We start from the raw sequence: 17,372 nt of genomic DNA on the forward strand, positions 1-17,372 counted from the left end.
AGGGACTCTTTTGTTACATGTTGTAAAAATTGTGGTTGCATTTTGTCATCATCCCAACATGAGCCATAATCTTATGCAACGTGTGTATTCAGATTTCATTTTAGGGTTTTTGGCTTGGATTATTCCCATTGTCGACATTTGACGTTTTAATCTTTTATATAAGCGTTATCTGAAACTTTAAGTTGATTTGTTATTTGAAGCTTGGAGTCATAAGTTTGTGTGATAGAGTTTTTCCTTTTGTGCAATTGGAAGTTTAGGTTTTTTTTTGAGTAATTTTTATGTAACATTTTCATGGCAAATTTTTGTTTTACACTAAGATGTTTTTGGAGTTTTTGATGTTTGTTTTTGAGTCGGGCTCTTGCCCTAGGTTAGTTGTGCTCTTGATATGAATCAGGCTCTTGCCTGAGTCAATCAGGCTCCTGTTGTCAACAGAGGCTGTCAAATAGTCGGGCTCCTTATGACAGAGTTGGGCTCCTGGTGTCAGAGGCTGTCAGAGAGTCAAGCTCCTGGTGATAGACATTATCAGCTTTTTATCCACATCGGACGATGTAGATCGCACATGCCTTCACCTGAGCGACCTTCACCGTTCGTGTCCGCGATTCCCTCACTTGCCCTCTTTAATATTTGGTAGTAGTTAGACACGAGCTACATACATACATGTACATACATACATGCATACATACATACATACATACATGATATACATGTATACTTCCTATATGTATACATACATACATACAAGATACCTTCAATTTCAAAGTATGGTTTCTCTCTCTATTTGTGGGTTCTTCTTCTTCGTTAATTTTGTCATTTTTCGTCGTCTGTGATTGTGGGTCTGTTTTTCTCTTCATCTTCTTTTGGTGGCTTCTTCATTTTTCTTCGTTGATCTGGTGGTGCAGAGAGATCCTGATGCCATGTATAGCAACTTCAAGGAGCAAGCGATCGAGTACGTGAAGCAAGCAATACAAGAAGACAATGAAGGAAATTATGCAAAAGCTTTTCCTCTCTACATGAATGCACTAGAATACTTCAAGACACATCTAAAATACGAGAAAAACCCAAAAATCAAAGAAGCGATAACACAGAAATTCACTGATTATCTGCGCCGGGCAGAGGAGATCAGGGCAATTCTCGATGGCGGAGATCGACCAAGGCCAACGCCGGGCAATGGTGGAGATGCAGCAGTTGCAACAAAAGCAAAGAGTAAGGGTACCAATAAGGATGATAGTGGTGGTGATGGTAGTGAAGATGCAAAGCTAAGATTAGGTCTTAACTCTGCTATTATACATGAGAAGCCAAACATCAAATGGAGTGATGTTGCGGGATTAGAAAGTGCAAAGCAAGCCCTTCAGGAAGCAGTTATCCTTCCTGTCAAATTCCCTCAATTCTTCACTGGTATGATTAAAAAAACTCCCTTTTGTCATTAAACTCAATAAATTTCAATAAAACTTTAGATAAATAAAAATATGCTATATTGGTGAATTTACCTAACAATATGCTATATTGGTGAATTTTATTGTATAGCTAACTTTATGGGGAATGAGTTCCTTCATGTGTTAACTGTGGTTAGGTTCAAGGGAATGAACACTATCATGTTTTAATTGTATTGGATGAATACACTAATTTCTTAAATAAGATTAGTTTTAGGGGAATGAATACCTTGATGTTGTAACTTAGTTTCATGGGGAATGAGTACCCTGATGTATTAACTGTGTTTAAATTCAAGGGAATGTGCACTTAGTGTGCTAATTGTAGTTAGGTTCAAGATAGTGACCACCCTGATGTGTTAGCGGTGGTTAGCTTTGATGCTTTGATGAGAAATGAGTATCCTCATGGGCTGATTGTGGTTAAGTTTCAAGGGATGAATACTTTAATTTTTAATATATTGTTAGGTTGATGGAGATGAACACCCTGATGTGTTAATGGTGCTTAGGAAGGGATGTTAATTGTGGATAGATTCAAGGGGATGATCCTGTGTTATATTATGGTTAGAAGGTATGCCAACTATGGTTAAATTCAATGGGATGATCATCCTACTGTGTTAATTTATGGTTTGGAGGTATGGTAACTGTAGTTAGGTTTAATGAATGAGCATCTGATGTTAAACTGTGGTTAGAATGGTATACAAATGTTTATGAACACTTTGATCATCATTGATATTAAATTGCTCTTAGGATTTATATAAGATGCGCCTCATACTTAGGTATAGGTAAGAGTTCTCTCAATTCTAACCAGATATGCAAACTATGGTTAGATTACAGGGTATATGAGTACCCTGATGTGTTACTTGGCTGCAAGGGTGTATATAAGATAGCATTCTGTGGCATAAATAATGAGATAAAGTCTAACAACATACATTTTCTACTTTGATAGTCTCACTATTAAATTGTTCTTAGGATGTATATAAGATGCACCTCATACTTAGGTATAGGTAAGAGTTCTCTCAATTCTAACCAGATATGCAAACTATGGTTAGATTAAAGGGTATATGAGTACCCTGATGTGTTACTTGGCTGTAAGGGTGTATATAAGATAGCATTCTGTGGCATAGATAACAAGATAAAGTCTAACATTATACATTTTCTACTTTGATAGTCTCACTATGGGGCATTTATAGAGACTTCCATTGTTTTGCTATAGAGACACGTTTTTTCTTGTTTGCAGGGAAAAGAAAGCCTTGGAGTGCCTTTCTATTGTATGGCCCCCCTGGAACCGGTAAATCATATCTAGCAAAAGCAGTTGCCACTGAATCAGACTCGACGTTCTTTAGGTGTTCTCATTCCCACATTTTTTAAATCTTATAGAGAGAGAGAGAGAGAGAGAGAGAGAGAGAGAGAGAGAGAGAGAGAAGAAAGAAAAAATAAGGATATATTACCATCTACTAGAGGCAAAATTCGGTCTATGAGAAATAAAGAAAGAAAGATATATTAACGTCTTTTAAGAGGCCAAAATGGCCTATAAGACCAAACAAGAGATTACATCTTAAGTGTTGTCTTGTCTTTGACAACAACAAATAAAAATAAAAATAAATATTACTTAGTAAATATAAAAGTAAATAAGATAAAAAGAGACGAGGGAATCTGGTTTTCGACACATGTGAGATTCTCAAGTTCGATATATTGTAACTTTTGTCTTCGAAAGATCTCTAGCATAGGTTGATCCAGATTGGAAGTTCTCCAAAGCAAGGGAAGCCCTTCCGATGGCAAGAGATAATGGCCTTTATCTTTCGATGCCAAGGTTGAAAGGGTCAGGAATGATGTCAAAAGGGCTGAGGAACACTTAGGGCTTTAGGTGCAGCAGTATTTCGATGGCGAAAACATAGAGAGAGAGAGAGAGAGAGAGAGAGAGAGAGAGAGAGAGAGAGAGAATTGAAGTGAGATCCAAAAGTTTTTAACTTATGCTTTATATGACCCATTTAGGGTTGGCCAAGTTCACAATGAACTTGGCCCAAAAATAACAAAAAATGATAAGTGACGTTTGGCCTTTATAAATAGGCCTATACACATGTACACACTATAGGGGGGTCATTTAGGGCCTTTACCCCAACAAAGGTTGTTGAGGCCGTCATCCATGGGGCCAGGGCCTACGTGCACAACAAATTGCTATTGCCCGATCTATTGTAACCCCTTTGTTATGTCTTGGTCGGGAGCCCATTTCTGCCTTGATTGACTTGTAGCACTAATAGGAGTGATGGGGCTAAAGAAAGTTGTGATTGTTCATTGTTGATGGGATTGTGTGGCTGTATTCTTCAGCAACTTTTCCCGATCTCTCTTGAGTTCTAGCAAGAAAAGTCCTAGGCACCATTGGTCCTCATATTCCATTACCTTGAGTAGTGGGCCAAAGCCTTGTTTAAAGAGGCAATGGCAAGAGAAATTATGATTACAATTATGCTTGGATTCACATTATCCATACTGAAACAAATATAAAAGCTGTAGGTTTCCTAAAACTCCAATGATCATGCTCTTACTTCATGTGCTAGAATGTTTTTGGAGATGGTTTACAAGCATGAAGTGCATACCCAATATGGATGGGTTGAGTAGTGGTGACGACCACCGGACAATCATATCTGATGTTGGTTTCCGTGTTGGAATGAGGATATGACAAAGTTCAACAAGTGAATTCCTAGGCTATATCGTTAGCATTTCTCTGCTCACTCTATGTCATGTTGTTAGTGGAGGTGTGGAGCTATGGAAGAAGGCAGTAATGAGCAACTCCCATTGTAGTCTGTGTGATAATAGTAAGGGGTTATTTCTTATGCTTTTGAAGCACGGACAAGATTTTGCCAAAGTGTTATAAGTCAGAGTTCTCATCATTTCTTGAATTGCAGTGGAGTTTACGTAGAGGTGGTAACTTCTCTTTCATGTGCTTTAATGCTGGCCTCACAAAATGTTATTCACTTTCGATCTCTTCTTCACATAATTTGCAAGATCATTCAGCTCTGAGTATGCAAAGTGGTCACCTTGCTTCTATCTCTGCTGGTTGAAGTAGAATTCGAGTTGTCATATTTCTTTGCAAGTATTGTGGCAATGTTCCTAAGTAAAAAAAAAGTAAATAAGATAAAAAAAGACTAAAGAATCTTGTTATTGCTACATGTAAGATTCTCAAGTCAGATATTTTGTAATTTTTTTCTTGAAAGATCTCTAGCGTAGGTCAATCCAGAATGGAGAGGTCTCCAAAGCAGGGGAAGCACCTGCGATGGCAGGAGATAATGACCTTTATGTGTCGATGACAAGGGTAGTGAGATCATGGTCCATGGGGCCGGGGTCTACGTGCAGGGCAAATTGCTATTGCCCAATCTATTGTAACCCCTTTATTACCTCCTAGTCAGGATCCCATTTGTCTAGCCCTTGATTGACTTGTAGCATTAGTATTGGTGATGGGTCTAAAGAAAGTTGTGATTGTTCTTTGTTGATGAGCTTGTGTGGTTGTACTAAAGTCCTTCAATAACTTTTCCCTGTGTCTCAAGTTCAAGCAAGAAAAGTTCCAAGTGCCATTGGTCCTCATATTCAAGTACCTTGCGTAGTGGGCCAAAGCCTTGTTTAAAGAAGTCAACTATGAAATACCTGCTTTTTTTCCAAGTGAATAAATTAGGGTTACTCTTTATGAAATGCTATTAACAAAAGATTTAGTTATACAGGCGTAGAATATGCTATAACAGTATTGAATATGCAATGACAAGCCATTGTGAAAAACTCAATATTCATGAAGGGTAGAGCAAGACTGATTGATAATAATGAATCAGCAATGAGCTCCCTATTCCATACAGTTTGTTTATTTTCAGTTTTGAGAGGTTCTGATGCTTGTAGATATCTTTCAAATGTTCTAACTAAAACATAGTATTGTGGGTGGTATCTGTTAGTTTTAACGAAAGGTAATTGAATTATTTGAGGAATGTTTTGAGCTGGACTTTTGTTATAACAGTATCTCATCATCAGATCTGGTATCCAAGTGGATGGGGGAGAGTGAAAAACTTGTTGCAAACCTCTTTCAGATGGCAAGAGAGAACGCCCCCTCGATTATTTTTATTGATGAGATAGATTCCCTCTGTGGGCAACGAGGTGAAGGCAATGAGAGTGAAGCATCCCGACGTATCAAGACCGAGCTACTCGTACAAATGCAGGTGTTACACTCATGAGAGGTTTATATTTATGATTGGGAAAAACACCAAAATTTCTCCCAACTTGTTATGGTATTTACAAGGATACAACTAAGTCTTGAGAAAATTACCTAACTCAAATAAACCTCAATGGTACAAAAATTACTAAAATAAGGGATTCTGGTAAAATTTGAAAATTTACTGGTATTTTGGTATATATCCAATATGTCAGGCATATTTTGTTGTTCTGACTCTTTATTATTCAGTAAGTGCACCATGTGGTGATCTAGCTACACGGTTTGTATGTTTTTGCCGGTGCAGGGTGTGGGGCACACTGACCAAAAAGTGTTAGTTTTGGCTGCGACAAACACTCCCTATGCCCTTGATCAGGTATCAAAATGGAGTATTAAGGAAATTCCCATTTATGGATGCTGTCTATTCTTGTTTATAATACTTTTTCCAACAATGCCTGGTCTTTTCAACGGCTTTATTTGTCATAGGCAATACGGAGGAGGTTTGATAAGCGAATCTACATTCCTTTACCAGATCAAAAAGCGAGACAACATATGTTCAAAGTATTTTAATTTACAACACATGTATTATAACATTTATGCTTGGCAGGGATCATATATACTAATCTTTATGTTGTGATACCTGATCCCTTTTGTAGGTACATTTGGGTGACACACCTAATGATCTTTCAGAGTCAGATTTTGAGTATTTGGCAGCACGGACTGAAGGTTTCTCAGGTTCTGATGTATCTGTCTGTGTAAGAAAACAGTCTCAACTTTTCCTCTGAATTTTGCAGATCTGTATATTTGTAGAATAGGTGGTAACCAAGTCACAATTGCACTCTTTGTAATTACGAGTTGGACATTGGTAGAATAGCTGGCAACTGAGAGAGTTTCTATATGCTAACCCTCTTATCACTCGTGCTCAGCGCCTATTTAAATACCGTATGTAATGTGCTCAATATTTATTCATTTGAGGGAGTTACTAATCGTAACCCTCTATATCACATGTATTCGACGAATGTTTAAATACTTTATCCACATTGTATATTCAAATAATGTATTAAAAGAACACTGCAACTGGACATTATCATGCATATTTGTGAGTGATGACCCCTTTCATTATATGTAGGTAAAGGATGTTCTATTTGAGCCTGTGCGTAAAACTCAAGATGCAATGCATTTCCAACACATTGTTAACAAGGATGGAGAGGAAATATGGATGCCATGTGGACCACGTCAAAGAGGAGCAGTGCAGACAACTATGGAGGAACTTGCAGCCAAGGGTCTTGCGGCAAAGGTGCATTGCTCTCTATTAATATCAATTTATTTTCAAGTATAAAAATCAATAAATAAATTATATTATATAGATACATTTAGAAGTACGTGTATGTATATACATATGCATGTACATGTACATGTATATACATACATACACACACATAGACATACATACATACATACATATATCTACATGGGAACTTTCCAAAAAAGAAATAATATATGTTTTGTATAATAAATAACCATGGGAAATCTATCATAAAATTCTCCTATTTTTTCACAAAATTCCCAATTTACCCATTGTATGTCCAACATCCTACAATACTCCATGTATCTATGAAAATTACTATATTACTTCCCCCTTGACAAATTTTAGCAAATTTGTAAGGAAAGATGTATTAATTTCTTTTATTGAGGCCAAAATGGCCTATAAGACCATTTTTTTATAGAGATTGCATCTTAAAATGTTATCTCGTTTTTTACAACAAACCAAAATAATGTAACTAAATACAAAAGTAAGTGGAAATAGAATAAGGCACGACCAAAGAATATCTTCATCTATCCATGTATGCGTTGATCTAGCATAGGTTGATCAAGAATGGAGAGGTCTTCGAAGAGAGGGAAGCACCTGTAATGGCGGGAGATAATTGCCTTTATTTGTTGATGACAAGGGTGGTGAGATCAGGGCCTATGTGCAGGATAAAATGCTATTGCCCGATCTGTTGTAACCCCTATGTAATGTCCTGGTCGGGAGCCCATTTTTGTAGTGCTTGATTGACTTGTCACAGACGAGTGATGGGGCTAAAGAAAGTTGTGATTTTGTTGATGAGCTTGTGTGGCTGTATTGTCGTCCAGCAACTTCTCCATGTATCTTGAGTTCTAGCAAGAAAAGCCCTACAATATTGGTCCTCATATTCCATTATCTTGCATAATGGCCCAAAACCTTGCTTAAAGGGGCAATAATATCTCCCTCTTATGTCATAAAAAAAACAGTACAATTACAACATAGTGTTCTTCAAATTCCACTCCCTGATGACACAATTGACAAATTCTTTCTTGAAGAGGTAAAGAAAGAATTAAAGAAAAATGTATTCACGATTAAGAGGCCAAAATTGCACGTACAAGAAATTACATCTTAAAATTTCGCCTTGAGAATCTTTGAGAACAAACCAAAATAAATATAACTAAATAAATAAGTAAATAAATGTAGAGGTGACCAAAGAATTCCGCTATCTATGAATGTAAGATTCTTAAATTAGATATATTGTATTTTTTTTTCTTCAAGAGATCTCTAGCATTACTTGATCCACAATGGAGAAACTTGGAAGCAAGGAAAGCACCTGCAATAGCGAGAGATGATGGCCTTTTTTTGTAGATAACAAGGCTTGTGAGATCATGGTCCATGAGGCCGGGCCCTACGTGCACAACATATTGTTATTGCTAGATCTCTATTGTAACCCACTTGTGTAGCCCTTTCTTGACTTGTAGCACGAGTAAGATTGATGGGCTAAAGACAGTTGTGGTCATTGTTTATTGATGAGATTGTGTGGTTGTATTGTTATCCTTCAAGAACTTCTCCATGTGTCTCTAACAAGAACAGTCCTAGTTACCATTGGTCCTCATAACTGATTATCTTGTTTAGTGGGCCATAGCCTTCGTTAAAGAGTCAATGGTATCTCCCTCTTATCTCATGAAAAACTGTACAGTGGCAAATATGGTGTGCTTCAGATTTCACTACCTGTACAGTGGCAAATTCCTTTCTTCCAGAGGTATGTGAGCATATATCTGCCTACCTCCATCTCTAACAAATGTGAAGAGGTCCACAGCTACCCTATCACAGTGTGTAGCGCATGCAAGAGATGTATGCCCACAAAAGAGGGCATGATAAAGAATCCATCCTCGGATGTGTGTAAAAAGTGTCTTACCAAGAGATGTGGGGTTAATACATGTTATTTTGTTTCTAAGTTGATAATATCAGTTTGAGAACAGAGATATTGACGTCTTTTAAGAGGATGAAAATGGCCTAAAAGACCAAACAAGAGATTACATCTTAAAATGTTGTTTTGTCTTTGAGAACGACAAATGAAAATAAATGTAACTAAGAAAAAAGTAAATGAAAATAGAATAAGACGTGACTAAAGAATCTTGTCATCTATACAAATAGTGAGATGCAGAGAGAGAGACTGATTTTAGTGAGGCAAATAATAAAGAGTATTTTCGGAATTCCGTGAAACAAGAGGATTATTTGGGCAAATTTCCCATATATATATTTTCTTATATTTTTCTGCATATTTGTCAATTTAATGTTTTTCTTTTCATTTGGGATTGCAGATTGTACCTCCACCAATATCAAGAACAGACTTTGAGAAGGTGTTATCAAGACAAAAACCAACAGTCAGCAAACATGACCTCGAGGTCCATGAGAGGTTTACAAAAGAATTTGGTGAGGATGGTTGAATTTGAGAAGTTTCCGATTTGATCATCTGGGTCTTCTTTATCAAAAAGGTTGCTTCTGCAAAGTTTGTATTATATACATATATAATGTATGTATACGCTGTTTTAAATGATTGCAACAATCTATTGATAAGTTTGCTTGAGATTTGTCTAATGTCTTGTAGCAGACAATTCTCGCATTGGGCTCTTAATTTATTGGCGAGATGGAAAGTTACATACCATTGTTCTCAAAAGATCTTCCAATCTTTGGATTTTTGTATAGATTATAGAAAACTCCCAAAAAGAGATGGGACGTTTGATTTCAGGTGTAAAGACACTTTATTTGTCAATGATCTAATGACACAATTAATTGTGTGTGGTTTACAATGACCATGATTATGATTGATTGGTGTTTAATTGCTTGATCATGCATATGTGAACACCCTCAAAGTTTATTTTATTTGGCAATACGAAGGCCAAAACAAATATATGATTTTGGTAATTATATATCGTAATAAGTGTATCATGCTTAATGCACATTTGAATATATGGAATGGATTGAAGGTTTGTCTACAATGCATTGTTGATGTGAATAGAATCGAGTAAAGTTTGACAATGGTCAATATCGACATTCCAACATGCCAAAATACAAACATTCACACAATAAAATTTTGTATGTACATATTTTGGTTGAAGGCTCTCTAGAAAATACCAAAATGTTATGCTTTGAACCACATTCCTAGCAAAATCACACCAGTCTTTTAAGTTTTAGTTCTCTTTTGGGTATTTAAAATGGAACCCTTTTTGAAATTTCAAAGATTGAGAGTACATAATAAATCCTATTGGGCCAAGACCAAACCACACAATTGTGGTAGCATAGTTTAATGATTTGTATATATCTTCAATTCATAGTTCTAGGCTCTAGCCATATGTCTCATTCGTGCCATACTCATACATGAAATGGCTCCAATCATAAAGTACATAAAACCCCCATTAGTTATAGACCAATTTGTTCATATAATGGCTCATTATTTAATAAACCTTTAAGTGGCTACATCATTAACTACAATACCTTAAAGACTCCCACTCCCTTGTCCAAACTTTAGACAGACATAAAACACTGCCTAATAGTTTTACTTCTTCTTTTGATGTTGAATCTCTCTACCAAGAGTATCCCACCAAAATTAGGACTCCTGGCCCTAAAAAAACATTATTGCTCCCCAAAAAACTAGTCTTATATGCACTATAATTGAAATCCATACGCAATACATACATACATACGGTGTACGTATTGTGTGTCCGAGAGAGAGAGAGAGAGAGAGAGAGAGAGAGAGAGAGAGAGAGAGATTTATGTAGTGGGAAGTATGCATATGATTGTTATGGCCATAACAATCATCTGCATACAGGGATGATATATGTAGTGGGAAGTATGCAGATGATTCTTATGGCCATAACAATCATCTGCATATAGGGATGATTGAAAATCATTCAGCTTTGGCAAAGCCTATGTGCTGTCTTTCCATAATCAAACACTGTATGGTACACTCCTATGAACACATCTCCTAAGATCTTTGGAGTGGAAAGAAATGAATCCATTGATTGAGGCACCAAATCATCCAGAAAAGAAAAAATGTAGCCTCTTTTTAAATCACCATATACCACAAGGGTCCAACAGGTATATCCAAACCAATAAAGCCACTCATGCATTTGTGAGGCTTCACCTTATCCAAAACTTAATATATTAATATACTCATACGATGCGATGTCCACCAAATTGGACGTATGCGAATATTAGGAACTATGCTTCGATTTGAGCTTGAAAACCCTCAAACATCCTGGTTTGAGTAGTTTTAGTTTAATAGGTTTTGGTTTGGTTTTGTTTAGGTTTCAAAAATCCTAAACAATTTGATTCTTGAAGTGAATGGAGCGCGCGAGTCCTTGCTTAGTACTAATTAATATGTGTGTGTGTGTGAGGGAGAGATAGTAATATGTAATGATTCCAATTATTTCTTATTTTTGCTATTCTTACCGTGAACAAAGAACAAAGAAATCGCTTACTTGATCATTTGTCTTGTTCGCTAAAATATATACCACGAAGGAAAGAGTCAAGACTTGGAGTTGGCATGACTTTGGTTTCATGGAGCGACATATGTATATACCCCAAAGCACTATATGATCCTACTAAATTTCAAACATAATTTGGTTGCTCAAAATTCAATATCTTAAAGGTATGCAATATGTATGTAGGTACTCAATTTTGGACAAAGATAAATTGGCATTTTGTGGAATGAGGTTAGTGTGTACTATGGGAAAATGGGCAATGCAACTTCATGGTGGCATGTTGTTAAAAGTGTTGGCCATTTAAATGTTCAAAACCTATTAGGGTTAACAGTTAGTACTCTCTTGGCAACAAAGTTTGAAATTGTTTGATTGACAACCCCATGAATATAGAAAAGGTAGTAATTCTTTACCATAAGAGATAACTTTATTGGAATAGAAAAGAAAATCTCAAGTTAATAAACCAATAGAATGGCAAGGCTTGGCCTTGTAGATTTGGAACTTTTTTAGAGTCACATAGGCAACTCATGGCCTTTCAACCAATGCAAACTAAGTTTCCTATAACTTTGGGATATGGTAATGTTTGGCAATCAATATTGGCATTGTCCATTCTAGTTAGCTCAATATTAGAGTTGCTAGTAGAGGAACTCTAATATTTGTCATTATTGGGACATTATGATAGGTTAGCAATGTCTTGATCATAGCTCAAGGGCGGTGGGGAAGATCGAGTTCTTGCTCAAGGGTGGTGGGGAAGGTACTAGTCAACCTAATATCTGTCAGTATTAGGACATTATGATAGGTTAGCAATGTCTTGGTCATAGCTCAAGGGCGGTGGGGAAGATCGAGTTCTTCTATCCAATCTATTCACCTTTCTTTTACTTTAATTTGGTCTATTGATTAGTAATAGACTCTTAACAATGCAATATCATCTTCCATTTTGTGGAAAGGTGTTTCTTTGGTATGCAATGGTTAGTGGGTTGTCTTTGGCGATGGCTTTAAGATGAAGACACATTTTACATGGTACATATCCTTTCTTTAGAATGGTTGATGAAGATACCAAACATAGGTGTAATATATGTCTTGTATAATTATCTTTGATAATTACATTCCTAATGTTTATGGTAGGAGCATTCTTTACACTTGTACATATAATTATGGTGATTTATTTTAAGTATTAAGTAAATGTAGTTAAGTCTCGTAATGTATTGTGGTAAGAGTACTATTGAGAGGAACAATTAGAGTTTGCTTCGATATTTAACATACTCTCACTTATCTCGCCTACAAGAGAGTAGATGTAGAACAATCCCACACAATGACCTCATGGTAATTCTTGTGAAGAACATCATGACTAAGCCATGAGCTCAATAAACAATCAAAATTTGCCATATTATTTAGTCTTCTCATTCTCATATTTGTTACAGCTCCATGTATTCCGCTCATTAGTGAGATTTTGTATTTAATGCACATTATTTCTCATGTTCCCATTCTAATTGATATAAGGCATGTGTCAAAAGAAAAGCTAACGCTTAAAAAAGGGGGAAAGTTCTCCAAAACTCTAAGGATAATAGGTGATAGACAAAGAATGGAAATAATATTTGATTTAATAAAGGAAAAATCCACCTTTTCTTTGTGAAATGTATGCTTTTATGGGCTTTTTGGTACATGTTGTCTTGCCAATCAATGAGAATGAGTTGAATACTATTGAGCACCGAATATAAATGGGTCTCATTCAATGGTGGAATTGGTGCATCAAGGGTCTATATTATAGTATATGTTGGCAATGTAGCTACTATCACAACATATAAGGGAAAATAAATAGATGAAACTTATCTTTTTAAAGGAACATGAAAACTAGTTTTCTTTCCCCTTTGATTGGAGAAAGATGAATAGGTCGATGGTCAATGCTAGTGTTTGGCATAGTTGTTAAAAACGTGTATTCTACGTTTACAGTACTTTGAAGTATTCTACACGTATTCTATGTTTTAGAATTGCCATTTTTCAAATTTTCACGTATTCTATGTATTTAACAACTATTTAACATTTCAAAAAGTTTTTAATTTTTTTTGAGAATTTTGTTTTTTTAATTTAAGAAGTATTTAACATATTTTACATGCGTTCTAAGTATTTAACGTATTTTATTTGTAAAGAACGTATTCTAAGTATTTTAAAAAAGAAGTTAGAATACTTGTAAAATACTTAGCATATTTATTTTACGTGTATAGTATGCTTAGTTTTCTACAACAATGGTGTTTGGTTGGCAGTCAAGGATTAACAAGTTGGATGACATAGAGCTTACGATAGTATGAACCATATGTACCACACGTGCATTCACATTCGAGTATGGTAAACACCCTCGAAGTATGGTAAATACCATACTTTTGTATTCATTATTTATTATATAAGGGAAAAAACATAAGAATGTTTTGATAACATACGCATTCATTTTCATTCATATGAAATAGAATGTTTGCCAATGGATTCTAGTATATTACGTACTATGGAGCCTACAATGTATTTCTCCCTTTCCTACAAACAAAACATTTCTCATTGGTTATGGCTTGTTGTAGTTGTTCTCAAAGCAGAACTACCAAGAACATGCCATTAACCAAGTACAGTTCAGGTTCAATGCATGTGGTCTAGTTGTGGCTACCCACTTGACAATACAACATATGAGACCCATAGCAAGTTTAATCTTGCTCTATGTGCAAACTCTCCATTCTCTTATACACATAGAATTGCTTGAGATCCCTGCTCCATACACATAAAGAACACTCTCCCTTTCTAACAACAGAATAGGCCTAACATGTTCATTACACTTAAAGAGTTACCATGGTTACAATTAAAGATCTTGATCATTAGATTGTTGTCTCAACCTTACCAGAATGCAATAATGTCTCAATCCATGTTGTGTATTTCTTGGGGCTTCCTTTAAGTTTCGGTTTATTGGGTCTATGAGTAATGTCTTTGACCAAGGTTCTCCCCATGATGATGAGAACCTTGACTAGCGTTCACTTTAACATTGGAACCCTTGACTAGCATGTCAACAATCTTCAATTTGGCTTAGACCACTTCTCCCTACAAGCAAGTGCATTACTCTTTTCTCCTCCTTCATCTTTTGTTGTCAACTCAGTGAGCCCATCTTATCGTCCTTGCTCCTTGCAATTCGTTTATCGTAGTGCCTCTAGATCCTAAGCTCAACAACGTAGATGCAATGAAGCTTTGTAGAGGAGATTTCCTCCATGAGCACATTACACACTCTTATTATACACAATAAATCACCAATCTTCATTAATACTAGTCAAGAGATGCCCTTTGTTAACAAGTCATAGAGTGCTCACTAATTACATTCCACAATATCCAACTAAACCACACACTAATATACATCCCCCTCACAAATATCAAATATATCATGTTCCTCTCTCAAACTCCACACCTTGTTTTAGGAGTATTTTCAAGCTAGAAATTTTTACTTACATTAGAGATACTCATTATTGAAATCCATGTGAATTAGTTATGGTAGCTCAAAACCTACAATCATTTGTGAGATTCAATCAACAACATTATAGATAAGAGAGGCATCTTTACAAGCAATGGGAGGGAGGAAGAAAGAGTGAGGAAACATGATATATTTGTTAATTCTATTCGTCTCCGTCATCTGTGACAAACTTCCCTGTCCCAGGATTGATGGCAGCTACTAAGAAGAAAACAACCCATACTAGCACGAGGGGCTCGATCTCATTAATGGGCACTCCAGTTTCAATGTTGAGTTGGGCCAATGTTCCTTTGCCAGTGATAACTTCCCCAATGATGGAGAAGGCAATGCCAAGTTGAGCCATCCTCCCCACAAATAACTCATTTGCCTTGGTAAAGCCAAAGGTAGGACCTACACACATGTTTCAAAAAATGAGTTTTTGCAATTTCGACATCTTTTGCTTGTCCACTTCGTGAGACAATCATTCTCTCCAAAGTTAAAAATGTTACATAAGGTTTTGGGTTAGGGAATTGCACACAACGGAATTAATGACACTTTGGTTTTCACTTGCCAAGTCTCAAAACCATTGAAAAAGATGTCTTATGTTTGGTTCCTCGACCCATACACGCACCCACACATGACCTAGAGACTTTGCAAAGGTTTTTAAGCTTTTACTCACCACCCTCATCCAAACCAAGGGCAGACTTCCACCCCTTTCCAGGCGCAATAATGGCTTTGTCTAGACCGGTAGGATCAATTGGATCGTCGACAAACTTCCCTCTATCCCCCAACGCTCCAATGGCTCCTAGCAAAGTGAAGAGAATGAAGAAAAGAAGTAAAGGCTCGGTCTCGTTTAAGGGAAGCCCTGTCTCTAGATCAAATTGAGCCAAGGTTCCCTTTCCAGTCAATGCTTCACCAAGTATAGAAGCCTACAAAAATGCATGGGAACAAAGACATGGTCAAATGGATGATGTTTTAAACATGGTTTCGTAATTCATTTCAAACAAATAACACATAGACATGTAGACAAATGACCTAACTAAAAAGCATTTCATGCCATGATAGTATTATCCATTGCTACCTATAGGACTATATTCTATTAATCATGCAATATAGTGTATGATAAAGAATGGAAGTGTTTTGGTAATAAAATTTTCTTACCGCAAACCCAATCATGGCAACTCGACCAACAAAGAGCTCATTTTGCTTGGTAAAGCCAATACCACCTGAGGTTCCGAAAATGCCATCTTCTACTTTAAGTTTCGGCTTAGATTTAGGTGGTGCCTTTTGCTCGATGGTCTACATTGAAAAAACAAGAGAGACAAAACATAGACGTGTTAGGAATCCAAGTTTGACATGTAACAAAGTTAATGGTATTAGTTTCTTTACAACCACTTTCTTTAACTACCTTCTTTTTACTACCAAAGAGAGCTAAGGTTCGGAGAACTGGAGCTAAGTTTTTGTTGGGAGGAACGAGTCGAGAGAGAGAAATGTGATGATTAAGGTGGATCAAACCACATTGATAAAATGGAGAAAAAGCAGAAGAAAGGGAAGAACGAGAAAGAATGCTAGATTGAGCCATGAATATAAAATGAGAAAGATAGATTGATACAGAAGTCTTCTAAACTATAAAATATTCGACCTTCCAAAGTGTGAGGAGAAGAAATGTTTGAGAGATTTTGTGGAATTTGATAAGGCCCTCATTAATGTGAGGTTCAAGTTTCTTCACCACCTTTTTTATTGTTGGTTTTTAATGTGGCGCACCTTGTCCACTTGGTAACCATCCATCAATCCACATCACCATGAACTTTAGGTTTTCTTTAACCTTTTAAGGGTAGGCTTAAAGAAGACCACAAGAGTCTCATCAACTTTTGTCTACATACATCCCATTCCTAGATATCCTTGCTAATGCAACCATACCCCATGGCACACATGATGCACTCTCCCATGCCCCGTTTCTCGTTCTTACAATTATGGGTGTCAGAAGAAAAACTTTTTGGACTCCCTACATTGCACAACGTGTTGGATCCCCATGGATCTCATGTGTTTCGCTTTTTATCATTTTTACACATTTTCTCTCCGCCTCCAATTCCGCAAGTCTACCCATTCTAATTTTGGTTTATTGGTTATCTGCTTCATTGCTCTAGTTTGAGCTTCCTCTTGACAAACCACCAATGAAAACAGAAGTTCTACTTCAATACAATAATTTTTCTATTGTGAATGAGTCTTTTGATTTGAACCAAACAATAATAAAAATTGCCTTGTCTTCTATTTTGGTGTAAATTTTCACATTTTTTTCACATAAAAGCATACTTGGGTTCTTTTCCCCTCTACCAAAAATTTGTATATGACATTACTAACATGTGGACACGTTTCAAGTTTGTCTTCTACATTGAGCACCTACAAAAGATTAGCTAGACATAACCCAAATTTCGTTTAACCACAAATTTCACAATGTATAGAAATTGACATCTCCAATCTCTTTAAGACACATGCCTTGCAACGTGATGAGACAATTTCC

The 17,372-nt window shown here is 36.3% G+C and overlaps 2 protein-coding genes across 2 annotated transcripts; one reads left to right on the forward strand and one right to left on the reverse strand.

Moving 5' to 3' along the window:
- The first annotated feature begins 826 nt into the window (after window positions 1-826).
- On the forward strand, window positions 827-9,694 carry LOC147863369 (protein SUPPRESSOR OF K(+) TRANSPORT GROWTH DEFECT 1-like). Its single transcript, XM_087321249.1, has 8 exons — window positions 827-1,395; window positions 2,665-2,770; window positions 5,422-5,620; window positions 5,918-5,986; window positions 6,097-6,171; window positions 6,267-6,365; window positions 6,740-6,907; window positions 9,220-9,694. Exons 1-8 carry the CDS (start codon window positions 915-917, stop codon window positions 9,343-9,345), a joined length of 1,323 nt encoding a protein of 440 aa, XP_087177375.1. The 5' UTR covers window positions 827-914; the 3' UTR covers window positions 9,346-9,694.
- Window positions 9,695-14,904: 5,210 nt separating this feature from the next.
- Window positions 14,905-16,479, reverse strand: LOC147863370 (photosystem II 22 kDa protein 1, chloroplastic-like). Its single transcript, XM_087320619.1, has 4 exons — window positions 16,260-16,479; window positions 16,013-16,150; window positions 15,531-15,780; window positions 14,905-15,262 (listed from the first exon to the last, which is right to left on the reverse strand). The coding sequence occupies exons 1-4, from the start codon at window positions 16,431-16,433 to the stop codon at window positions 15,018-15,020; spliced, it is 807 nt and encodes a 268-aa protein (XP_087176745.1). The 5' UTR covers window positions 16,434-16,479; the 3' UTR covers window positions 14,905-15,017.
- Window positions 16,480-17,372: the final 893 nt, after the last annotated feature.

This window comes from Azolla caroliniana, unplaced genomic scaffold (genome assembly GCF_043228905.1).
Source record: "Azolla caroliniana isolate FFs.n. ecotype wild unplaced genomic scaffold, voAzoCaro1.0.p SCAF_6, whole genome shotgun sequence".
Classification (NCBI taxonomy): Eukaryota; Viridiplantae; Streptophyta; class Polypodiopsida; order Salviniales; family Salviniaceae; genus Azolla; species Azolla caroliniana.